The 20320-nt window shown below is 47.3% G+C and overlaps 1 protein-coding gene across 3 annotated transcripts in view; it reads left to right on the forward strand.

Moving 5' to 3' along the window:
- The window catches only part of LOC149857246 (uncharacterized), a 76343-nt gene extending 56465 nt beyond the window's left edge, over positions 1-19878 (forward strand). For all 3 annotated transcript variants that reach the window (XM_090062761.1, XM_090062760.1, XM_090062764.1), the window contains 2 exons: positions 14572-14664; positions 19540-19878. In XM_090062761.1, coding sequence (XP_089918887.1) covers positions 14572-14630 — 59 coding nt within the window. In that variant the 3' untranslated portion in view covers positions 14631-14664; positions 19540-19878. The remainder of the gene's footprint in view (positions 1-14571; positions 14665-19539) is intronic.
- The last annotated feature ends 442 nt before the right edge of the window (positions 19879-20320 follow it).

The following is a 20320-nucleotide window of genomic DNA, read 5'->3' on the forward strand; positions in this document are numbered from 1 at the left end:
AGATCTTCCCCAGGATAGAAGTCAGGCTAATGGGCCTGTAGTTAGCTGGATCCACTCTCCTCCCTTTCTTGAAGATCGGCACCACATTGGCCTTCTTCCAGTCTTCTGGCACTACACCAGAGCGCCAGGAGTTTTCAAAGCTCCATGCCAGGGGCTGGGCTATGACGCTCGCCAGCTTCTTGAGTACCCTGCAGTGCAGATTGTCAGGGCCGGCTGACTTGAAGGTATCCAGCTTCTCAAGGTGTTGGTTCACGAGGTCAGCATTTATGGAGGGTAGGGGATCCCCATCACCCGGATCTCCCTGTCCCATAGCAGGCATGGGCGTCCCATGGGACTGATGAAAGACTGATGCAAAGTACCTATTTAATAGGTTGGCTTTTTCCTGGGCGTCAGTTGTCAGTTGCCCCATCTGGTTTAGCAGGGTCCAACGTTGCCCTTGCTTTTCCTCCGGCTCCCCACATATCTGAAAAAGGATTTTTTGTTGTCCTTGATGCTTGAAGCTAGTTGGAGTTCAGTTGCAGCCTTGGCTTTCCTGGTTTGGTCCCTGCAGGACCGGACCAGTGCAGAATAATCCTCCTTGGAGGTGAATCCTGTCCTCCATCCTTTGTAGGCTTTCCTTTTTAGCCGTAGATGATGGCCAATGGCTCTCCAATCACATCAGCCAACTCCCCCGCACCTTCGGGTGCTTCCTATCTGGCCCCATGGACTTATACGCATCCAGATTTTCTAAGTAGTTCTTTACCTGTTCTTTCACCACTGAGAGATGCTCACCTCCTCCCCAAACTGTGCTACACAGTGCAATAGTTTGGGAGCTGGCATTGCCAATGAAGACTTAGGCAAAAAAGGTATTGAGCACTTCAGCCTTTTCTGCATCCTCTATCACAGGGTTACCTCCCCCATTCAGGTAGGGACCCACACTTTCCCTGATCTTCCTCTTGCTACCAACATACTTGTAGAAACCCTTCTTGTTACCCTTCATATCCCTTGCTAGCTGCAACTCCAATTGCACTTTGGCCTTCCTGACTTCATCCCTGCATGCCAGAGAAATGCTCTTCCCTAGTTTTTCCTCTATGTCCTTCCCTAGTTATTTGTCCATGTTTCCACTTCTTGTAAGTAGCAGCTGGTTGGCCCGGGGGAGGCACACCTGGGCCACGGGCTAGCGAGGATTTAGTCAGGGAGCTACTGGATTGGTTGGACATATTCAGGTCAGCTGGCCCGGATGATCTCCACCCTAGAGTTCTAAAGGAACTGGCAGAGGTCATTGCAAGTCCTCTGGCACAACTTTACGAGCACTCGTGGTGCTCTGGTGAGGTACTGGAGGACTGGAAGAGGGCCAACGTGATCCCCATCTTCAAATAAGGCAGGAAGGAGGACCCGGGAAACTATAGGCCGGTTAGTCTTACCTCGATCCCAGTCAAGCTGTTCAAGAAAATTATGCTGGCACACATCCAGGAGGGGCCAGCAGGGGACTGCATGCTTAGGGGCAACCAACATGGGTTCATCAGTGGCAGGTCCTGTCAGACCAACCTGGTGGCCTTTTACAATCAGATCACCAGATCATTAGATGCAGGGGTAGCAGTGGATATAATCTTCCTGGACTTCCAGAAGGCTTTTGACACTGTCTCTCACCCCATTCTTATTAAGAAACTGGGGGGCTGTGGTGTAGACGCCCACACAGTCAAATGGGTCACCAACTGGCTGGTGGGCCGCACCCAGAGGGCGGTAGTGGATGGGTCCTTCTCAGCCTGGAAGGATGTGGGCAGTGGGGTTCCGCAGGGCTCGGTTCTCGGGCCCGCACTGTTCAACATCTTCATCAGTGACTTGGACGAGGGGGTAAAAAGCACCCTGTTCAAATTTGCTGATGACACTAAGATGTGGGGGGACGTGGGCGCATTGGAAGGATGCAACAGGCTACAATCAGACCTAGACAGGTTACAAGGGTGGGCGGACGAGAATAGGATGGACTTCAACACAGACAAGTGCAAGGTGATGCACCTGTGGAGGAACAACCGGCACCATACCTACAGGTTAGGGAACTCCCCTCTTGTCAGCACGGAGGCGGAAAGGGATCTGGGGATCATCATTGACTCCAAGATGAACACGGGCTGGCAGTGTGGAGAGGCAGTTAGGAAGGCCAACCGCACCTTGTCATGCATCCACAGATGCATCTCGAGCAGGTCCAAAGAGGTGATCCTCCCCCTCTATGCGGCACTGGTCAGACTACTGCGTCCAGTTCTGGGCACCGCACTTCAAGAGGGATGTCAACAGCATGGAGAGGGTCCAGAGGAGGGCCACTCGTATGATCAGGGGACAACAGGGCAGGCCCTACGAGGAGAGGCTACGGGACCTGAACCTGTTCAGCCTCCACAAGAGAAGGCTGAGGGGGGATCTTGTGGCCTGTTACAAACTAGTCAGAGGGGACCAGCAGGCCTTGGGGGAGTCACTGTTCCCTCAAGCACCGCCAGGAGTGACCAGGAATAACGGTCACAAGCTGGCAGAGGGCAGGTTTAGGTTAGATATCAGGAGGCGCTACTTCACAGTCTGGAATCAGCTTCCAAGAGAAGTGGCGCAGGCTCCTACCCTGGGGGTGTTTAAGAGGAGGTTAGATGAACATCTTGCTGGGGTCATTTGACCCCAGTATTCTTTCCTACCATGGCAGGGGGTCGGACTAGATGATCTGCTCAGGTCCCTTCCAACCCTAGAAACTATGAAACTAAAAATCAGTTATCAATACCCACATGCTCTGTACACATACACGGAACACTAATTCATATATCACACACAATGACGTGTGTGTGTGTGTGCGCGCGCGCGTGTATTCACCAGTTCACACACATACCACCCAGCTACACATACACACAGGTGAGTTTCTAACTTGGATGGTACAGTATGTACGTGTTTGTTTTGGGTACTTGGGATACCCGAGGGAAGTTTAAGGTGAGAGAGAAAGTGTAAGGAGTGAAAGTTGCTGGGATTAGAACCAGTAAACTAGAGAGAAGCTGGCTGAGGAACTGAGGCTTGGGGTTATTGAAGGTCAAGTGGCCCCAGGGTTACTCAAGGTCTGTGGTGCAAGGGAAGCAGCCCGGTGGCAAGGAGGAGACAGCCAGGAAAGAAACTGAGGCAGAAACCTAGGAGCTTAGGGCTGGAAACTGAAGCAGAAAGCTGGGAGTTTGGGGGAGCAGATAAGTGGTGGCAAGGAGGAAACAGTCAGAAAACAGACAGAAACCCAACTCAGGGTTTCAAAATAACAGGTTTATTAAACAGACAACACACTACACAGTCCCATGAAGTTATTGGTTCCCACACAAACACACAAGCACTCACAATAGCAGCAGGAGAAAGAGACTCAGTGGAAGAGTTGGAATCCAGGTAGGGAAGAGAAACAGAATCCAAGTCCTTGGTGGGGGTGATAGCTATGTATCCAGGCTGGAAAGGGGTCTTTTTCCAGTAGGTGTTGTCCAAAGGGAAGGGTCACTGGCAGGGCCTCTGGGTAGATAGATGGTGTAGGATGGTGCTGGTCCAGATGGAGAGGGCATCCCAAGGAGTCAGTCTTCACTACCCCTTTTTATGGGGCAGACTACCTCTGATCTCCTATAGGGAGGGCCTGTCCAGGCAAAGTCAGTCCTGTTCCAGAGGGTTCCAGGTGTTCTTACTGAGCATGTGCAGCTTTGGCACAATAGTGGGTTGCCTCATCTTTTGTTTCTTGAATGCTGAGGGTGGTTCCAAGGGCTGGGTCCTTGGTCCAGGTATTGGTGTTGATGGTTCGGTCATTCAGAGGGAGCTATTTTTAGACCTACTGCCATTGTCTCTCAAGCACCCTCATTCATCCCCATTCATTCAGGAACCAAATTACTAGGAGGGGTAGGTATGAGTCATAGGTTACACAACAGGTCATGGGGACAAGATGGAGACTTGACAAACAAAATGGAAACTTGACATGACTCATGCTAATTTAGATATGTAGGCCTAAATTATATACTTCAGTAAAACAGGAATTGTCACAGGAGCACTGAGGTGTCCTGTGCCTTAGATAAGTAAGTAACAGAGCTGTCAATCAACAGGGCAGTACAGCTGCAGGTTGCTATGGCAACCAGCCGGTCAGGTGACCGGAAGGGGGCAGGGCCGGGCCCTTTATAACAGCTCAGGCCTGGGCCCAGGAGCAGTTCCCTTCTGGCAGCCACAGGAGCAGCAGCTCTGCGGCTGAGCTGAGCGGCCTGAGTTGGTGGTTGCAGCCTTACCTTGCGGACCGGCTGCGATGATGTTAGGGATGAGAACACCCTGAAGAGAGGTAGGGTTGGGAGCCCTAGAGGGGCTTGGAATTTACATTATGAGCAGGGAGGCTCTGTGTTGTTTATGTTGTAGCCAGGTGGCTTGGGTTTTGGTTATAGTTACACCGGAGGACTGGGTGAGGCTGTACGGGTGAGAGGAGGCCTCACGGAGGCTCCCCAGTAGCTTGGGGGTTCCCGGTGCCCAGCAAGGGCACAGTGCATAGTGCCACTGTGGGCACTGCACGAGGAGTGCCAGAAAGGCGCTCGGGGTGTGGGGTTGTAGCCCCAGCCACGAGTGGCGCGGCACAGGCCCCAGAGTGGGGCAGCGGGCACGAGTGGCGTGGCGCAAGGCCCCAGAGTGGGGCAGCGGGCACAAGAGGCACGGCACAAGGCCCTGGAGGGGGCGAGAAGCCCGAGAAGTGTGGCAAAGGCCTGGGAAGATTGGAGAGGGGCGCCAGGTAGGTGACAAGCCCAGGGTGCCAGAGAGGGGCACCAGGGCAGGACGAGCCCGAGTGGCGCTGGAGAGGGCGCCGAAGGGCAGGGGACCCAAACAACATCCAAGGAACAGCTGCGAGGCTTGGGGCATGCTAAAGGGGAGGTAGGAGGCACGCATAGCCCTTAAGGCAGGGGTGCACAGAGGCACCCCATATGGAGTAGTGGTAGGAACACATGTACCGTTCACCCGGGAATAAAGGCAGCCTCCCATATAAACTTAATTGTCATCAAAGTCAGGGCGGGCGAGAAACCGAGGGTGCTGAATCACCTAGAGTGATGGTAGGGGGCACTAGGGAGTTCACGGCCGCTCCTAGGCCCCACTCCCTCACAGTAATATAGAACAGTAAAAAAAAAATATAAACATAATAAACGGAAAAAACAAAACAAACATAACTTGCTACCAAAATAAAATGTTGAAGCTTATTCTATGTCTTAGCTCACTTATACTTACCTATAAGGAATAGAGAGGGAGAGAAAAAGTCAGAAATGGCTGGGGAAGGGAAGGAATGCATTTAAAAAATTTTTAAAAAGAAAACAACTCGAGGTTTTGCTACAGGAGCAGCCTAGTAGCTGGATACAGGTAAGTCTGTGGGGGACAGTCTGCAATGTGTGTGTGTGTATGACTATGTGTGTGTGGTGGTGGGGGGGAGTCCAGAGCTGCAGGAGGGCAGGGGGGCACTCCTCCAATGGGGGTAGAGGGAGGAAGAAAGGGGAAGGAGGGCCCTTCAGGGGCATCAGTAAGCTGTGTGGCTTGTCCGGCTGCACTGGGGCCAGTGCCTGTGCCTGTGCCCACAAGGGCAGGGCTGGGGGGAGCAGGGGGCTGTGAGTCAGCAGTGAGGGGCACCAGCAGGGCTGGGGAGGGGCTGTGGCTTGGGAGTAAGGTGCACCGGGGGCAGGGGACCATGGGTCTGGGGCATGGGGTACTGGCAGTACCAGAGGGTTGCAGGTTAGGAGTGAGGGACACCAGCGGGGAAGGGGGCTGAAGATTGGGCGTAAGGGGTATCAGCATGGCCTGGGGGGCAGGGTACTGTGGTTTGGGAGTGAGAGGCACAGGCCGGGTCAGTGGTCTGTGGTTCAAGAGTGAGGGACAGCAGCAGGGCTGGTGGGCCTCTGCCTTGTGGGGGGCAACACAATGGGCAGGGGGAGGGCACTGCCATATTACTGTCCCCTCACAGTCATATACCTCCTGCTCCCCCACCCCTCCCTCCCCCCGCATGACAGGTGTCCTCTTTTTTGGGACTGGAAGTATGGTAACCCTAGGTCAAGGGCACCCTAAACCATGCTCACATTTGCTCTAGCTGCAAGGTTAGATCTGAGCACACTGTTCAGGACCACAGGCTTTCATTGCAGCAGAACATGATCTTGATGCAGGACTAGTGACCCTGAGTTGGGCTATCCTGTTTATTGCTTCTGCCAGCCCTTCCTTGACAGGCCTGCTGGCAGTCTTTCATTACACCCATCCCATTCTGTCAGCACTGGTCTCTTGTCCGCCATGCCAAATTTATCTCTCAGTCTCTATCCACCAATCCTCACTAGCACTGCAGGGTTTAAGGTACTGCCCTTGCCCCCTTTCCATGACCTCCTCCTTTTCATCCACAATCCAATCCACTGGGTCAAAGATCCCCACCTGGACATCAACTTGACTTCTAGCACAAGAATCTCCATATTGCAGGTCAGCCTTATCCTGGACCATTCTTCTTCCAGTCCAAACAAAAACACAGAAAACCAAATAAAGTTTAAAATGTATCTGTTTTACTGTGGTACCACTGCCAGTCCTCCTTGTCTGGTCAGCATCTAACCCTGCTCACTGCAGTTCCACTCCTCTCTCTCTCCCTTACTACCAGAAGCCTTCCTTCTTTCAGGACATCTGCAGCCTCCCTGCCCCTAACCTGGAACTGGGCTCACATATAGTGAGTGCAGGTGACCTGATCCTTGTACTTCTGTCCTGAGTCCTCCAGAGCTTTCCCTGCCTGTGCCTACCATCCTTTTCATTCCTGACCTCTCCACTCGCTGACATGTTCTGATAAAGCCTTTGTCAGATAAGAAAGGGTGCACGTGTGGTGGGGGAAAGGGAAGGCGAAAAAAGAAGGGAGAGAGCTAGTGAAGCACAGAATGGGGTGTGGAAGGGGCAGGGCAGAAAAGCACACCAAGCCCCAGGAGATATGCACCACAGTTTATTGTGTTGCACTAATATGCACATATTGATGCATCCAAGTACCATGTGTTGTGTGGAGTCATTTCTACTAGTGAAAATGAAGTCTAAAATGTGCCCATTCTAATTTGGTAATAAGTGATACTTGCTTTGCAGCAGGATAAGAAAATACCTTTCAGGACAGCAGGCTCATAGTTTTCTAGCAAGCACTTTCTTAAAGCAAACATGAAACTAGTGCCTCCAAATGTAAGAATTCTCTTGTCTCCAAAACTCTCCCAGGTGAAACAAATGCTTGCTTTCTTTCTATATTTTCCTCTAAGATAATGGACCACTCCTAGATTGAAGAAGATTATTTATACCTACCCTGCATAGAAAAGGCAATCACATCCTAAGCCTTTTAACCAAAATAAAAAAGAAACCACTTTAATTCCTCTGGTATGTTTTGTTTCTTCCTTCTTTCTTGGAAACTGAAACTGAATCTCTACCAGTGTAAAGATGAATTCCTTCCCTGTCATTCCTTACTGACTGATTTTTTTATAGGCAGAGCAGGTAAGATTACACAAGAGAGAGAATTCAGTTCTTTTTAGGTGATTTCCTAAACAGGGGTATAAATGAGAATAAAAATAAGATGGGAAAAATTGTACATGACTTTAGAGTGACATGATTGGTTTTATAATCTGTGACTTCTGGGCTTGGGTGAATTACTAACCAATGTGAGTTGAATAAATTGCACGAGAAAGCAGGGATTTAACAAAATTCTTAATATTGCACCATTAAGAGAGTATTTTTCCATTAATCAGAACTTGCTGCTGTAATTTTAATATAATTAAAATGAAGTGAGAATAAGTATTAAAAGAAAGTAGTTGCTATAAGTGCAAATTCAACCTGATTACTAGGCCAAGATCTGAAACAAAATCAAATTTATCTAATAGTCTATGTCTTAATTCCAAGAAAAGAAAATAGTTTGAAAGACAGGCTCATCCACTACTACATCACTAATTTGTCACAGGTTACATTGACTTCCTATGTATATACCTCACAAATTAAAGAAGAGATTTATACCTTTAAAGTAGGTGCTTATCAAGAATTTGGACATAGGTAAAGCACTTCTGATTTGTACTGATACTTGCTTCAGAGCACAGCATGCTTAACACTGTAAACCAAGGGAAAATTCCCCAGATTATCAAAATATATTCAATATAGCATGTAAAACTTTTGCTCATGGATAACTTGCAGACTTTCATTCTATATCCTAGCCCCCAGTGTTTGTCAGACTCATTTATTTCAGGCCTGATCTACGATTCATTGAAAGCAATAGAAAGGCTGTCAAATTCATTTGGCATTGGGTCAGGCTCTAATACACATTTTATCAGTTGACCAGATGAACTATTTTATTGAGACTTTACAAAAGAATTTAACTTCTAGACAGAGAGCAGGTGTGAGAAATTTCAATCCACAAAGTTATGTAGAAAAGATAAGGCATTGAAAACATAGGTTCACAAAGAAAGGGCCTTCTTAACTACAAATAAGGCTAGGGACAGACATTCAAAAAGTCCAAGCTTCAATTGACTCAATCTTTGCAGGTTAGTCTAACCTGGATGGATTGAACTGGTTTGTAACCATATAGATATCCCCTCTGGACTGAAGAGATGCAGGCACATGCTTGCATTGGATCAGGCTAGAAGTCGGGGGAGACTACAGCAGCCCTCTCTTCCCCTCAAAAGTGCTGAGCTGAGGGGGGGCATAGCTAGGCCCTGGCAGGATGCTCTGATTTGGTAGGATTTCCAACCCCACTCCCTGACCAGCAGGGCGTTATACGGCATTTACTTACACAGCATGGAGTTACACAGGGAATAACACTGTGTTTATCACCCAGCAAGAAAACAAAAGTCTCTCTCATTAGTTCAAGCTGTTCTTTTAGCTCCAAAAAGCCCTAAGCAGACATTTTCCTGTGTGCCTTTGCCCTGTTTGCATTACATAGACAACTCTCAGCATTAGCTAGCATCCTACATCCTGGATACCATCCATGTTGTAGGAGAGGGGGGTGGGGAATCCCTGCTTGAGGAGGAAGTGGTGGAGTGGGGAAGGAGAGGAAGGAGGAAGCCAGGCAGATGCTGCTGTGCCTTCCATCTCTGCTGGAGCCCCAGCTAGGGAGCAGAGGGGAGGGACCAGATCTGCGGTGGAGCAGAGAGCCCCATCCACAGCGGCAAAGCATCTGGGATGCTGGGGGACTCTGTTTTAATTTAAACCAGAAAGGGGTCTGGAACAGACATTGCATAAACCAGTTTGACCCAACTCAGTTAAGTCTGATACTATATTCAACCAGGTTTTTTTCAAACCAGTTTCAGCCATTTTCAAATTAGTTTATGTGCACTGAACATCTGTTCTGTTACAGGTTTAAACCAGTTTCTGATCACTTAGGCTGGTTTTATCTGTAATGTCTTTCCCTAGCCTAAACATGAACTTTCTAGAGAAATAAGAGGAAAAGTTGCCAACGTTCCAGTTTTGTGCCTGCTTCCTAAACCCCTCCATATTTTTAAAATGCCAGCAGAACTAAATTTAACAAATAGTTTCTATTGATCTCTATCATGTCTTTGAGATACCATATACTCAAAGAAAATCTTCTGAAGAATTAAGCAACAGGTCTGAAGAGTAACTTCAGAAAACCAATTTTACTAACAAACAGTATCAAAAGCCTCAACTACACTACTTAAAAAAGTAAACATTCTGCACTGTTTTCATAACAAGAAATGAAGGAACTGATACATGTAGAAAACTGTGATATGATACAGGAGCCTGAAATCCTAGCCCTTCTTATCTCTAACTTGATTACAAATATATTTAAAGAATCAAATAACATTTCAGAGGCAATTTAAGTGGAAGAAAATACTCAGTGAATACATGTAACTACTCAGGAGTTCAGTGGATGCACATACATCAGCCAGTGTCCTCTACTACATGAAATCAGAATTGTTCAAGCTGTCTCTCATTAGCTGGGGACAGATATCCAAAAAGCCCAAGCCTGAATTGATTCAATCTTTGCAGATTAATTTAAATTGCAGCGATTGGACCAATTTGTAAGCAGACAGACATTCACTTTTGACTCAAGAAATACAGGCACATGCCTGCAGGGGCTCAGGTGAGAAGCCAGGGGGTGCTTAAGTGACCCCTCCATTCCCTTCCATAGGGTTGAGCTGAGGGGGTGTGTGGTGAGGCCCTGGCCCTATGATTAGGGAAGGTTTAAACCCCCAACCTGGCCTGCACAGTCCCCAGCTGGGGTGTGCCCAGAGGAAAAGGAGGAGAGGGAAGCAGCCTTTGCCAGGCTTCCCCACCTCCTGCCCCCCACACTCACTGTTCAAGGGGCAGGAATGTTGCTAGACCCCAGCCCCCGCCAGCCCTCTGAGTCAAACAGCTGGGGGGGGGAGGGGAGTGGAGACTGCTTGTGTAGACTTGATGCATCTGTTGATGATACTGAGCTTTTCAATCCCCCTGCTTCTTCATACTGTGTGCAGCTAATTGATAGGCACTGCATTCCCTGCAAACCAGGTCATTTCTCATACTTCTCAGCAAGCCATCAACTAGCAGGGAGTTTCTCAGAACACAAAGCTTATCAGCCCATCAAGAAAACAAAGCCCCTCCCATTAGTTCAAGCTCTTCTTAAAACAGCTTTTTGCAAAGCATTTGTAAGGAAGAATGAAGGGACATTACCAGTTGACCTGTTGATTAGTAGGACTGTGTAAAGCTTCAAGTGCTGATTCGATTCGGAGGAGATTCGGCCCGATTCAGTGGCCAACTCTCTGAATCCAAGTCGAATTGGGACCAATTCAAAGGTCTGAATCAATTGGAAGGTCTCCAAATCAGTTCAGAAAAGATTCAGAGAGCTTCGGCGATTCAGGCAGTCCCCACCTGCTGCAGCAGGGAACTGGACCCAGACTACATGCTGGTAAGTAGGAGGCAGGGGATAGGGGAAGGGGACCATGGGGGGACCCCTGCCAGGCCCCATCCCCTGCCTGATCCCCCAGCCCCCTAAGTGCCCCTGCTCCCCACCCATTCTCCCAGCCCCCTCCCCCATGGCTGCCCCACCTGGCCCCAACTCCCAGTTGTTTAAAAAAAAAAAAAATCCACTCACTGAATGCTGCCAATCAGGGGCATGATCCCTGTTGCAGCCATGGGGAGGGGTGCTGGGAAAGCAGGCGAGGATGAGAGGGCTTGTGGCAGAGCCCCCCACATGGCACGGGGCAGTGAGGGCCAGTGGGAATGTCCCCCCCTGCCGGGCAGGCACCAGTGAATGGGGGCTTTTTTTCCAAACAGCTGGGAGCTAGAGCCAGGCAAAGCTGGGAGAGCAGGTAAGGGATAGGGCCTGTGTGATTCAAAGATTTGTCTGATTCGGCAGCAGCCGCATCTCTGAATCAGATTCAGCTAAATTGATTCAGGACAGTGACTCAAATCACCGATTCAAATCACTGTTCCTGAATTGGCCAAATCCAAAGTGAATACTAGCTACTTCACATAGACCTACTGATTAGCTCCAAAAAGCCCTAAGCAGGCTGCCTTGGTTCCAGGAAAATTGGAGACACACACACAGACCTCTCAGCATTACCTAGCATGGGGGTTTCATAGTTTCTTCATCAGTAGGGTCAGAAGGGACCTGAGCAGATCATCAAGTCCTACCCCTTGCAATGGCAGGAAAAAGTACTGGGGTCAAACGGCCCCAGCAAGGTGTTTGTCTAGCCTTGTCTTAAAGACCCCCCAGGGTAAGAGCCAGCACCAATTTGCTTGGAAGTTGGTTCCAGCTCCTAGCCACCCTGACAGTGAAATAGCACCTCCTGATGTCTAGTCTGAATCTACTATTTGCCAGCTTGTGACTGTTATTTATAGTCACTCCTGGCAGTGCTCATGGGAACAGGGACTCCCTCAATCCCTGCTGGTCCCCTCTGACTAGTTTATAACAGGCCACTAGATCCCCCCTCAGCCTTCTCTTGTGGAGGCTGAACAGGTTCAGGTCCCATAGCCTCTCCTCATAGGGCCTGCCCTTCTGCCCCCGATCATGTGAATGGCCCTCCTCTGGACCCTCTCGATGTTGTCCACATCTCTCTTGAAGTACGGCACCCAGAACTGGATGCAGTACTCCAACTGCAGCCTGACCAGTGTCGCATAGAGGTGGAGGATCACCTCCTTGGACCTGCTTGAGATGCATCTGTGGATGCATGACAAGGTATGGTTGGCCTTCCTGACTGCATCCCCACACTGCCGGCCCATGTTCATCTTGGCATCAATGATGACTCCAAGATCCTTTTCTGCCTCTGCACTGACGAGAAGGGAGTTCCCCAGCCTGTAGGTATGCTGCTGGTTCTTCCTCCCCAGGTGCATCACCTTGCACCTGTCAGTGTTGAAACCCATCCCGTTCTCATCCACCCACCCCTATAACCTGTCTAGGTCTGATTGCAGCCTATTCCTCCCATCTAACGTGCCCACATCCCCCCACATCCTAGTGTCGTCAGCAAATTTTAACAGGGTGCTTTTTACCCCCTCGTCCAAGTCACTGATGAAGATGTTGAACAGTGCGGGCCTGAGGACCGAGCCCTGGGGGAACCCACTGCCCACATCCCTCCAGGTCAAAAATGACCCATCTACCACCACTCTCTGGGTGCGGCCCTCCAACCAGTTAGCAACCCATTTGACTGTGTAGGTGTCAACACCACAGTCTCCCTGTTTTTTTAATGAGAATGGGGTGAGAGACAGTTCCTAAAGTCCAGAAAGGCTATGTCCACTGCTACCCCTGCATCTAAGGATTTCGTGACCTTGCCATAGAAGGCCACTAGGTTGGTCTGACAGGACCTGCCTCTAATGAACCCATGTTGGTTGCCCCTAAGCATAACCTCGCCCACTGGCCCCTCGTGGACATGTGCCAGGATAATTCTCTCAAAAAGCTTACCCAGGATCAAGGTAAGACTAACTGGCCTCTGGTTTCCTACGTCCTCCTTCCTCCCTTTTTTGAAGATGGGAACCACATTGGCCCTCTTCCAGTCCTCTGGCAGAACACCAGAGCACCACAAGTGCTTGTAAAGACCAGCAAGGGGTGGCATGACTATGACCAGATGACAGCTGCGGTCTGTGCTGCTGGAATTTGTGTTGCGGGAGAGGGGAGGGAAGGAGGAGGAGACCCCTGCTCGAGCAGCTAGCAGATGCTGCAGTGCCTGCAGTCTCCACTTCCTTGTCAACCAGCTGGAGCTCCAGTTAGGAAGAAGAGGGGTAGAGTCAGCCCTGCTCTCTAGTGCAGACAACCCAGCCCAGACCAGACCAGGGCTGAAAAGCATTCTGGGATGCTAAAGGACTGTGATTTAACTTAAACCAGGAAGGGGTCTGGGACAGAAGTTCCATAAACCGGTTTGACCAAAATCAGTTAAGTCTGATACTACATTCAACCAAGTTTACCTTAAACCAGTTTGGGCCATTTTGAAACTGGTTTATGTACACTGAGCTTCTGTTCTGTTACAGGTGTAAACCAGTTTATGTACAACTTCTGTCCCCAACCCTTGTCTACATACTCCTGACATTTCATGGATATTACCTTTAAAAATCTAAGATTTTTGGGCCACAAGATCAGTTTTGTTCCCAACATTGCCATGATTCTCTGTACAGATGATAAAAACAAACAAACAAAAAGTTGTCATCACTGAAAAACTGACCTGGGAAAGTACCACTGCTAAAGGAAAGAATCTATTAAGAAGCCAAGAAGCAAAACAAACTAAAAATGACAAGGCAATACTTGAAATATATCTATGGACATACTGCCAAAGCTCTTTGTGAATTTTTACATGGCATAATACCCTCCAGAGCAGGGAGTAACGCCAGAAGAAGAACACTACATTTACCAAAATATAAAAGGGGGAGGGAGTGTTACAGCTGGCTGAGAGCAGAGTGGGGTCTGCAGCCAGCCAGGACTGGGAGGGCAGGGTGGGGTTTCAGCCAGCCGGGAAGGGTGGGGAGGGGAGTTTGCTGCTGGCCAAGCACTCCGGCCAGTAGCAGGGAGGCTTCAACCCCTCACCCCGACTCCTGTGGGACACACCACTGCCCCACCAGTCTGAATTCACCAGCCACGCGGGGGTGGGGGAAGGGAGTTAAAAAGCATAAATTATTAAGGGACAGAAGGACTGATATAATGAATGTGTAAGTGTAAGTTTTTCACATACTAAAAAACCAAAAAGATATTTAACTTCTGAACTGAGTTTAGTATATTTGATAATTTTTTGAATGATTATTTAGCACACAACATGAACATGGCACTAAGAGTTTCAGAAAGCAAATTTAGCTATTATCTTTACCTTAATTCTGACTCTGTTTGAACTAACCACATCATCCATTCCATATATCTGCACCTTTGTCTGGAATGAAAATTAAAAGTGAACTTGAAACCAAAGTTGATATTAGAATCATGCTGCTAGCAAAGCTGCAGTTGCTTTTAATGCTTCTCAGATCGCAAGATTCAACAGCATAATTTAAGCAGGAAGAATATTGTCACAAAATTGCTTGATGCATACTTGAGATGTATATGCAGATTCTGTGAGACTGCTGCACACTGTCTTAGCAAGTTTTCAGAAAATCTAGTAACATTTTTTGTTTTAAAATAATTTTTCTTTTATTCATTCTTGGCAGCTTACAGTATATTTGCCAATATTTACTGGGCTCTGACAGAACTATTCCTGGATACCTGATAAGCTAACATGATGAATGCTCTGAATTCTCTAAGTAAGTTCTAAAAAGCCCTGGAGTTCTCCTATAAAACTTTTCTGCCTGCAGTCAAACCTTTCAGATTTCTATTAAGTTTATTGTTTGCTTAGCAATCATTAAATTATTTATAGTACTTTTATTTTATACTTACATGGCTATTGTAAAAATTGACAATAAAGAGGGGTATTTCTCAGGCGTAATGTGCAACAGATCTGCAGACTCTGCTGCAAATAGGAAGCCATATTATTCTAGATGAAATACTGTATAATGCCTATAGCACAAAATCCATTATACATAATTACACAGAGAAAAACTAGTTCCTCTATATTTAAAGGGAAACTGCAATGGAATAAAAAGTACTTTTTAATCAATCAATGTAAAACATGACTAAACTAATAACTATTTCTTGTAGCTAATAGTACCTACTAATGGTTATTTGGATATGGGCACATGATATGGAAAAGCACAAAAGTGACTTAAAGGCACCCCTGGTTTTAAGCCATTAGTCCATTCATGCACTGTGTGTGGTTAGGAATATCACAGAATACATTTATTAATGTTTAAAAGACTCAAATACTATGGCAATTTGTTAGGCCAGATATTCTGCTGGTACAAATCCACTGGAGCCTCCACCAATGATGATATGCCTTGAGGTGTGTATCAGAAAAAATCTAGAGGAAACTTCAGCACATTAGAAAGTGACTGAGAAATGAAAAACTGTCCTTGGTCAGCTCTGTCTGGCAAAAAATGTTTTTCTTCCGTCATATTTTCCACCACCCAGCAAACAACGACAATCACCACGAGCAGCATGACAAGTGCTAGAGACTTAAGTATGGACTCTGCTCCTGTCACTGCTTCCAAAAACAAGGAAGCTATAAAAACAACAGTGCCATATGACAGTTGCGGGCTACTTGGTCCCATCTGAAGAGCAGGCAACCTTCCAGACTCATGTCTTAAGTCAAATTTGAAGCAGTCCATTAGATGCAGAAATTTCCAGAGCACAATTAAAAAGCTTTTTAAACCACTTTTTGTATGTGTGTATGTACACAGCCTTCTCAGTTTGGTAGCCGTATTGATAGCTGAAGAAAGAGATGATGAAACCTCAAGATTTTTTAAAAATATATACAATATATAACACATAGACAATTATTCTTTGAAAATTAACCTATCCCTCTACAATCAAATTTCAGGTTAAATTGACAGTGACTTTTTTCCTTCTCGGAGGGTAATCAGTCTCCAAAGTTTTCTACTCTGGCCTTGCAACTACTGCCAAAAATCCACCTTACATAAGATTTAAGAATAGAAACTGACATCTGCTTGGAAATCTGCATCTCATGCTAAGATATATGCAACTAGGTATTCACCTACTGCAATTCTTGCTTATACGCTAGTTTAACTGAGCACCTGATTTTGGGACACACAGTCAGGAGAGGCATTTTCACATGGAATGTATGCGGTTTCAGCTTTACTCAGGATGTCACAGCACGGGGTCCCCAGGGATGGCCATGATGACCTTAGGGCTCCGTGACAGTGCTTGCTCTGCCCTGTGGGCACCTTCTAATCTTGCCTGCCACATCTTGTTGGTTGAAATATTAAGTTAGAAGTTTGTGTAGTCACAATCCTGTTGAACCCACTAGATCCTGCTGATCTTGGATCCCTTGCTGGATCTTACTCGAAGTCAGTATCTCTTCAGACACACTAAGCCTTATGGGTTAGATGCATGGCTTCAAAACCGCTCCTTTACCATGCCCCATGACTCACAGGTGGTATTCAAACTTTGTACTTCTGAGGCTTTGATCTAGCTCAGCCTCCTGTCACCACAGGGCCCTTGGCCTGTTTGCATGCCCTCACTGATGCTGGGCTCTCCACCGACCTGTCTGCGTGCCCTCACTGTGTGCCCTCTTCCAGCCCCATCTACACGCCCTCTTTCAGTTTCTCCCTTAGTCAGTCCATCTTCTTCATATGCTGGCTTAGCAGCTGGCCCCATTTCTGATCCAGACACCCCACAATCACTGTCCAGATCTCTGGGGATCCCACACCATGACACAGTGTGGTGTGGGATCTATCCCATGGTGTGGGATCTACCCCTGAGAATCCATCTGTCAAGGTGTCCTTTTCTTGCTGCACTGGTCTCATCTCATCTCTTGGACACTCTAGACTCTGGTATCTGGGTAGCATTGTGTGTTCCTGGGGTCTCATGACCCCTAGCCATACGGCCTCTAATTGTTTCTCAGTCTTCATTAAGGTTTCTTTCAAACATTCAAGTTCTTGAAAGTGGTCTTGGCCTTTGGCTTTAGACACGTCTATGTGTTCTGCCAATTGTGCCCCCAGTGCAACCAGAAGCTCTTGCAGCATTTTCATAGCCTGTAGTATCTGTGGCTTCCCCTCTGTTTCAATGGGTGTTGCACAGTATACAGGGTCTAGCACCCATGACTAACTGATCTCTCTCGTCAAACTGGGCCACTTCTCTCGCCATGCTTGCTTCTGGCTGGGCCTTTGGGGACCACACCTCTGTCCCAAATTGACCCTTTTCTTTCCCCTGACTTTGCAGCTCAGTTCATAAGGTATCACACTCTTTTGTTCTAGGTTTTACCTCTGCTTCAAGGAAAGGCATCCAGTCATACAACATTTTGTAATTTCTCCATGCATCCCCTCACTTTCTCCATTTCTTTTGATATAGCCTTCCCCCTCTCCTCTGACTGGGTACAGCTTTCAATTAACTCTTCCCACATCTTTTGCACAAGGAGTTCTGCTTGGATGCATCGTTGTTGCCAACTCTCCAGCTCCTCATGCAACTCATCTATCTGGTCCTCTTGGCTCTGCCATTCTTTTTGTAGGGCCCCTATAAGGCCTTTTGAAGCTTCCAGCTGTCTTACAACATCTGCCTGTTCATCCATCTGGCCTATGCAGGCTTCAGAAGACCTTGTTGCCCATGTCTACATCTCCTTCTGCAGCTTCTCCTCCCATTTTTTGCTCCCCTCAGCCTCATTCGCAATGAGATGCTCCAGAGCCTGAGTCTTTTCAGCCTCCACAGCAATCAGGTGTTTGATTTCTTTGGACCCTCCTTTCTTGTTGGATTGCACCTGCAGCTCTTAAGTGGCCACTTTTGCCTCAGCTCGTTCATTTTTTGATTTCATGATTGCCAACTTCCATTCTAAACAAGCGGCTCTTTCCTCCATCTCATCTACTCATAACTGCCATGTGAAGGCCTTTTGTTTCAGACCTTCCATGGTCTCCGTCTCAGCCATAGTTCTCCCCTGGCCTTACTTCTTTCTTGGCCTGGACCTCAAGTCTTCCCTCTTTCAGATCTCTAGCAGTGGTCCTTTCCACCCTTATCCCTTCCTCCTGAGCCTTGGTGCTACTGCCTTACAATAAACCACTCCTGGCGTCTATTCTGGCCCAAAGGTTCATTTCCCTTCTCAGGGACATGGGTTTCTTCCCCACACACAGCCAAGTTCCTGGCCAATGCACCACTGTGTCATGATGTGGAATCCCCAGAGATGGGTGGGATGAGCCTGGGGCTCTGTGACAATGCGTGCTTTGCCCTGCAGGCACCTTCTAATCTCACCTGCCGCATCTTGTTGGTTGAAACAATAAGTTGAGGGGCTGCCCATGAGTTTGTGTAGTTAAGATCCTGTTGAACCCCACTAGATTCTGCTGATCTTGGATCCCCTGCTGGCTCTCACTCAAAGTCAGTGTCTCTTCAGACACACTAAGCCTTATGGGCTAGATGCGTGGCTCCAAAACACCTCCTTTACCATGCTCCATGGCTTGCAGGTGATATTCAAACATTGTACCTTTGAGGCCTTGATCTGGCTCAGCTTCCTGTCATCAATCCTTGGCCCCTGTCTGCACAACCTCACTGGCGCTGGGCTCTCCACCGCCCCATCTGCGCAGTCTCTAGTGCTGGGCTATCCACACTGTAGTGTGCCCCCAAAGAGGCCTCCTCCTCCCCAGTAGCCTCAGCCCAGTCCATTGGATTCAAATAACAACAACAACAACATTGGAGGTCACACCCTGCCCTTTAAGGAGGCAAGCTTCTTCCTCAACAGTTTGTGCCTCCTAGCTCCAGATACTTTAGGAGCTCTTAGAACCCTTCAGCCTTACCAGCAGCAGAGGGGTAAACCATGTAGCTCTAAGTAGCATTTCTGCAAGATCTCCCTCCCCCTAACCTCCCGCCAGCCCCAGCCCTGGGGCTTATGTATGCCTAGGGTCCTGTTTCCTTCCAGTCAGCTGACTGGCTGCAGGTGCCAGCTAATATCCTGATTAGCTTACTGCCAAGGCATCCTGTAGCTCTGGAGCCTTGCCTAGATCTCAGGGCTTCCTAGCTTAGCTGACTCTGCTCTTGAAGGAGCAGGTACACCTTAGTGCCCTGCGACAAGGAGTACTAAGTGGAGACATCTACCCTGAAGGTAAGGAATGGAAGTGTAGGTTACTAATGAGACTTTGGTCTTTTCAATATTATCTTATGCTCCATGTTTATTGCTATATATTTTTCAAGAGTTCAAGCCAAAAAAGCAAAAGAAAACAGTGAAAATAATATGACATAAATTCCAACTCCCTGACTTGCCCTTCTATGTTCTGCACAACCATTTCCCACAAATACAGAACACTTGAGAAAGAAGAAGTTACTGGTTGTGAACTATGGTTTATGGCTGGTGTGTTTGGGTTTTTTTGGCCCATTAGGTTTAGGTTCTAAACTCCTCAAAGAAAAAAGGAGGATATAGTGGAAAAACTGTTCTCCTCCTTTGACCATTCACATTCCCTCATTTTAGTCAGCTCATATATAAAAGGCCCCTCTTTGTCAAATTCTTCATGCTGTACAAAGACTAGCTGAAATCGACATGACACTGGTATAACCAGACAAACCTGTTTTGCTCTCGTCTGTTGCAGCAATTCCCTCACGGCTGAGCCTGTTAACATTAAAGAGAAAATGTATTTATTGGACTTCGAGTGCTCTTTAGACTGAAACTTCATGGATTATAAAAATAAAGGTGAGGCTGAAAAGGAAACAAATGTACAAAACAGCATTTTTCCATTCCGGTAGCTTGTTAAACTTTTATACTCAGGTCATTTGTGCTGAGATAGGATAAGAAAGAATGTATATAAGGATCCATGATCCTGTATTTGTCCCATGGTCAATATTCATTCACTGAGAACAGAATACTGCTTAATACTCATGTGGCAGAACTAGATAAAGGCATTGAAAATGATGATACCAGGGAAGATCCTCAGCTGGTGCAAATGAATGTAGCTCCATTGTATAAAACTGAACTACACAGATTTACATCCTTTAAGCACCTGACCCACCTAGCTTAGTATAGGACAATAGAAGATCATTGAAAGCTTAGTTCCCCAGCCTAGCTATGTAAAATGACTTAATTCTCATAGCATGGCATACTCAAGGCACTGTACTTACAGTGGGGCCTCAGCTCTGTAAACTGGATAATATTAGTCCATTGTGGTTGCCCACTGGATTTATCTTTTAGTCAGGCTTTGCAGGGTACTCAGCATGCTGAAGTTTATCAAGTTAGCTACTATATCTGGACACTTTCCATTCTGTCCATTAGGGTCATTTACATTAGAGTACATTGACATTTTTCCAGGCATGCTGAGCAGATGTGTACTGTTCTTTATTGATTTCCGTCCAATTGTTTTATATGGCTTGACTCCA

This window comes from Crocodylus siamensis, chromosome 9 (genome assembly GCF_052110815.1).
Source record: "Crocodylus siamensis isolate JL-2025a chromosome 9, ASM5211081v1, whole genome shotgun sequence".
Classification (NCBI taxonomy): domain Eukaryota; kingdom Metazoa; phylum Chordata; order Crocodylia; family Crocodylidae; genus Crocodylus; species Crocodylus siamensis.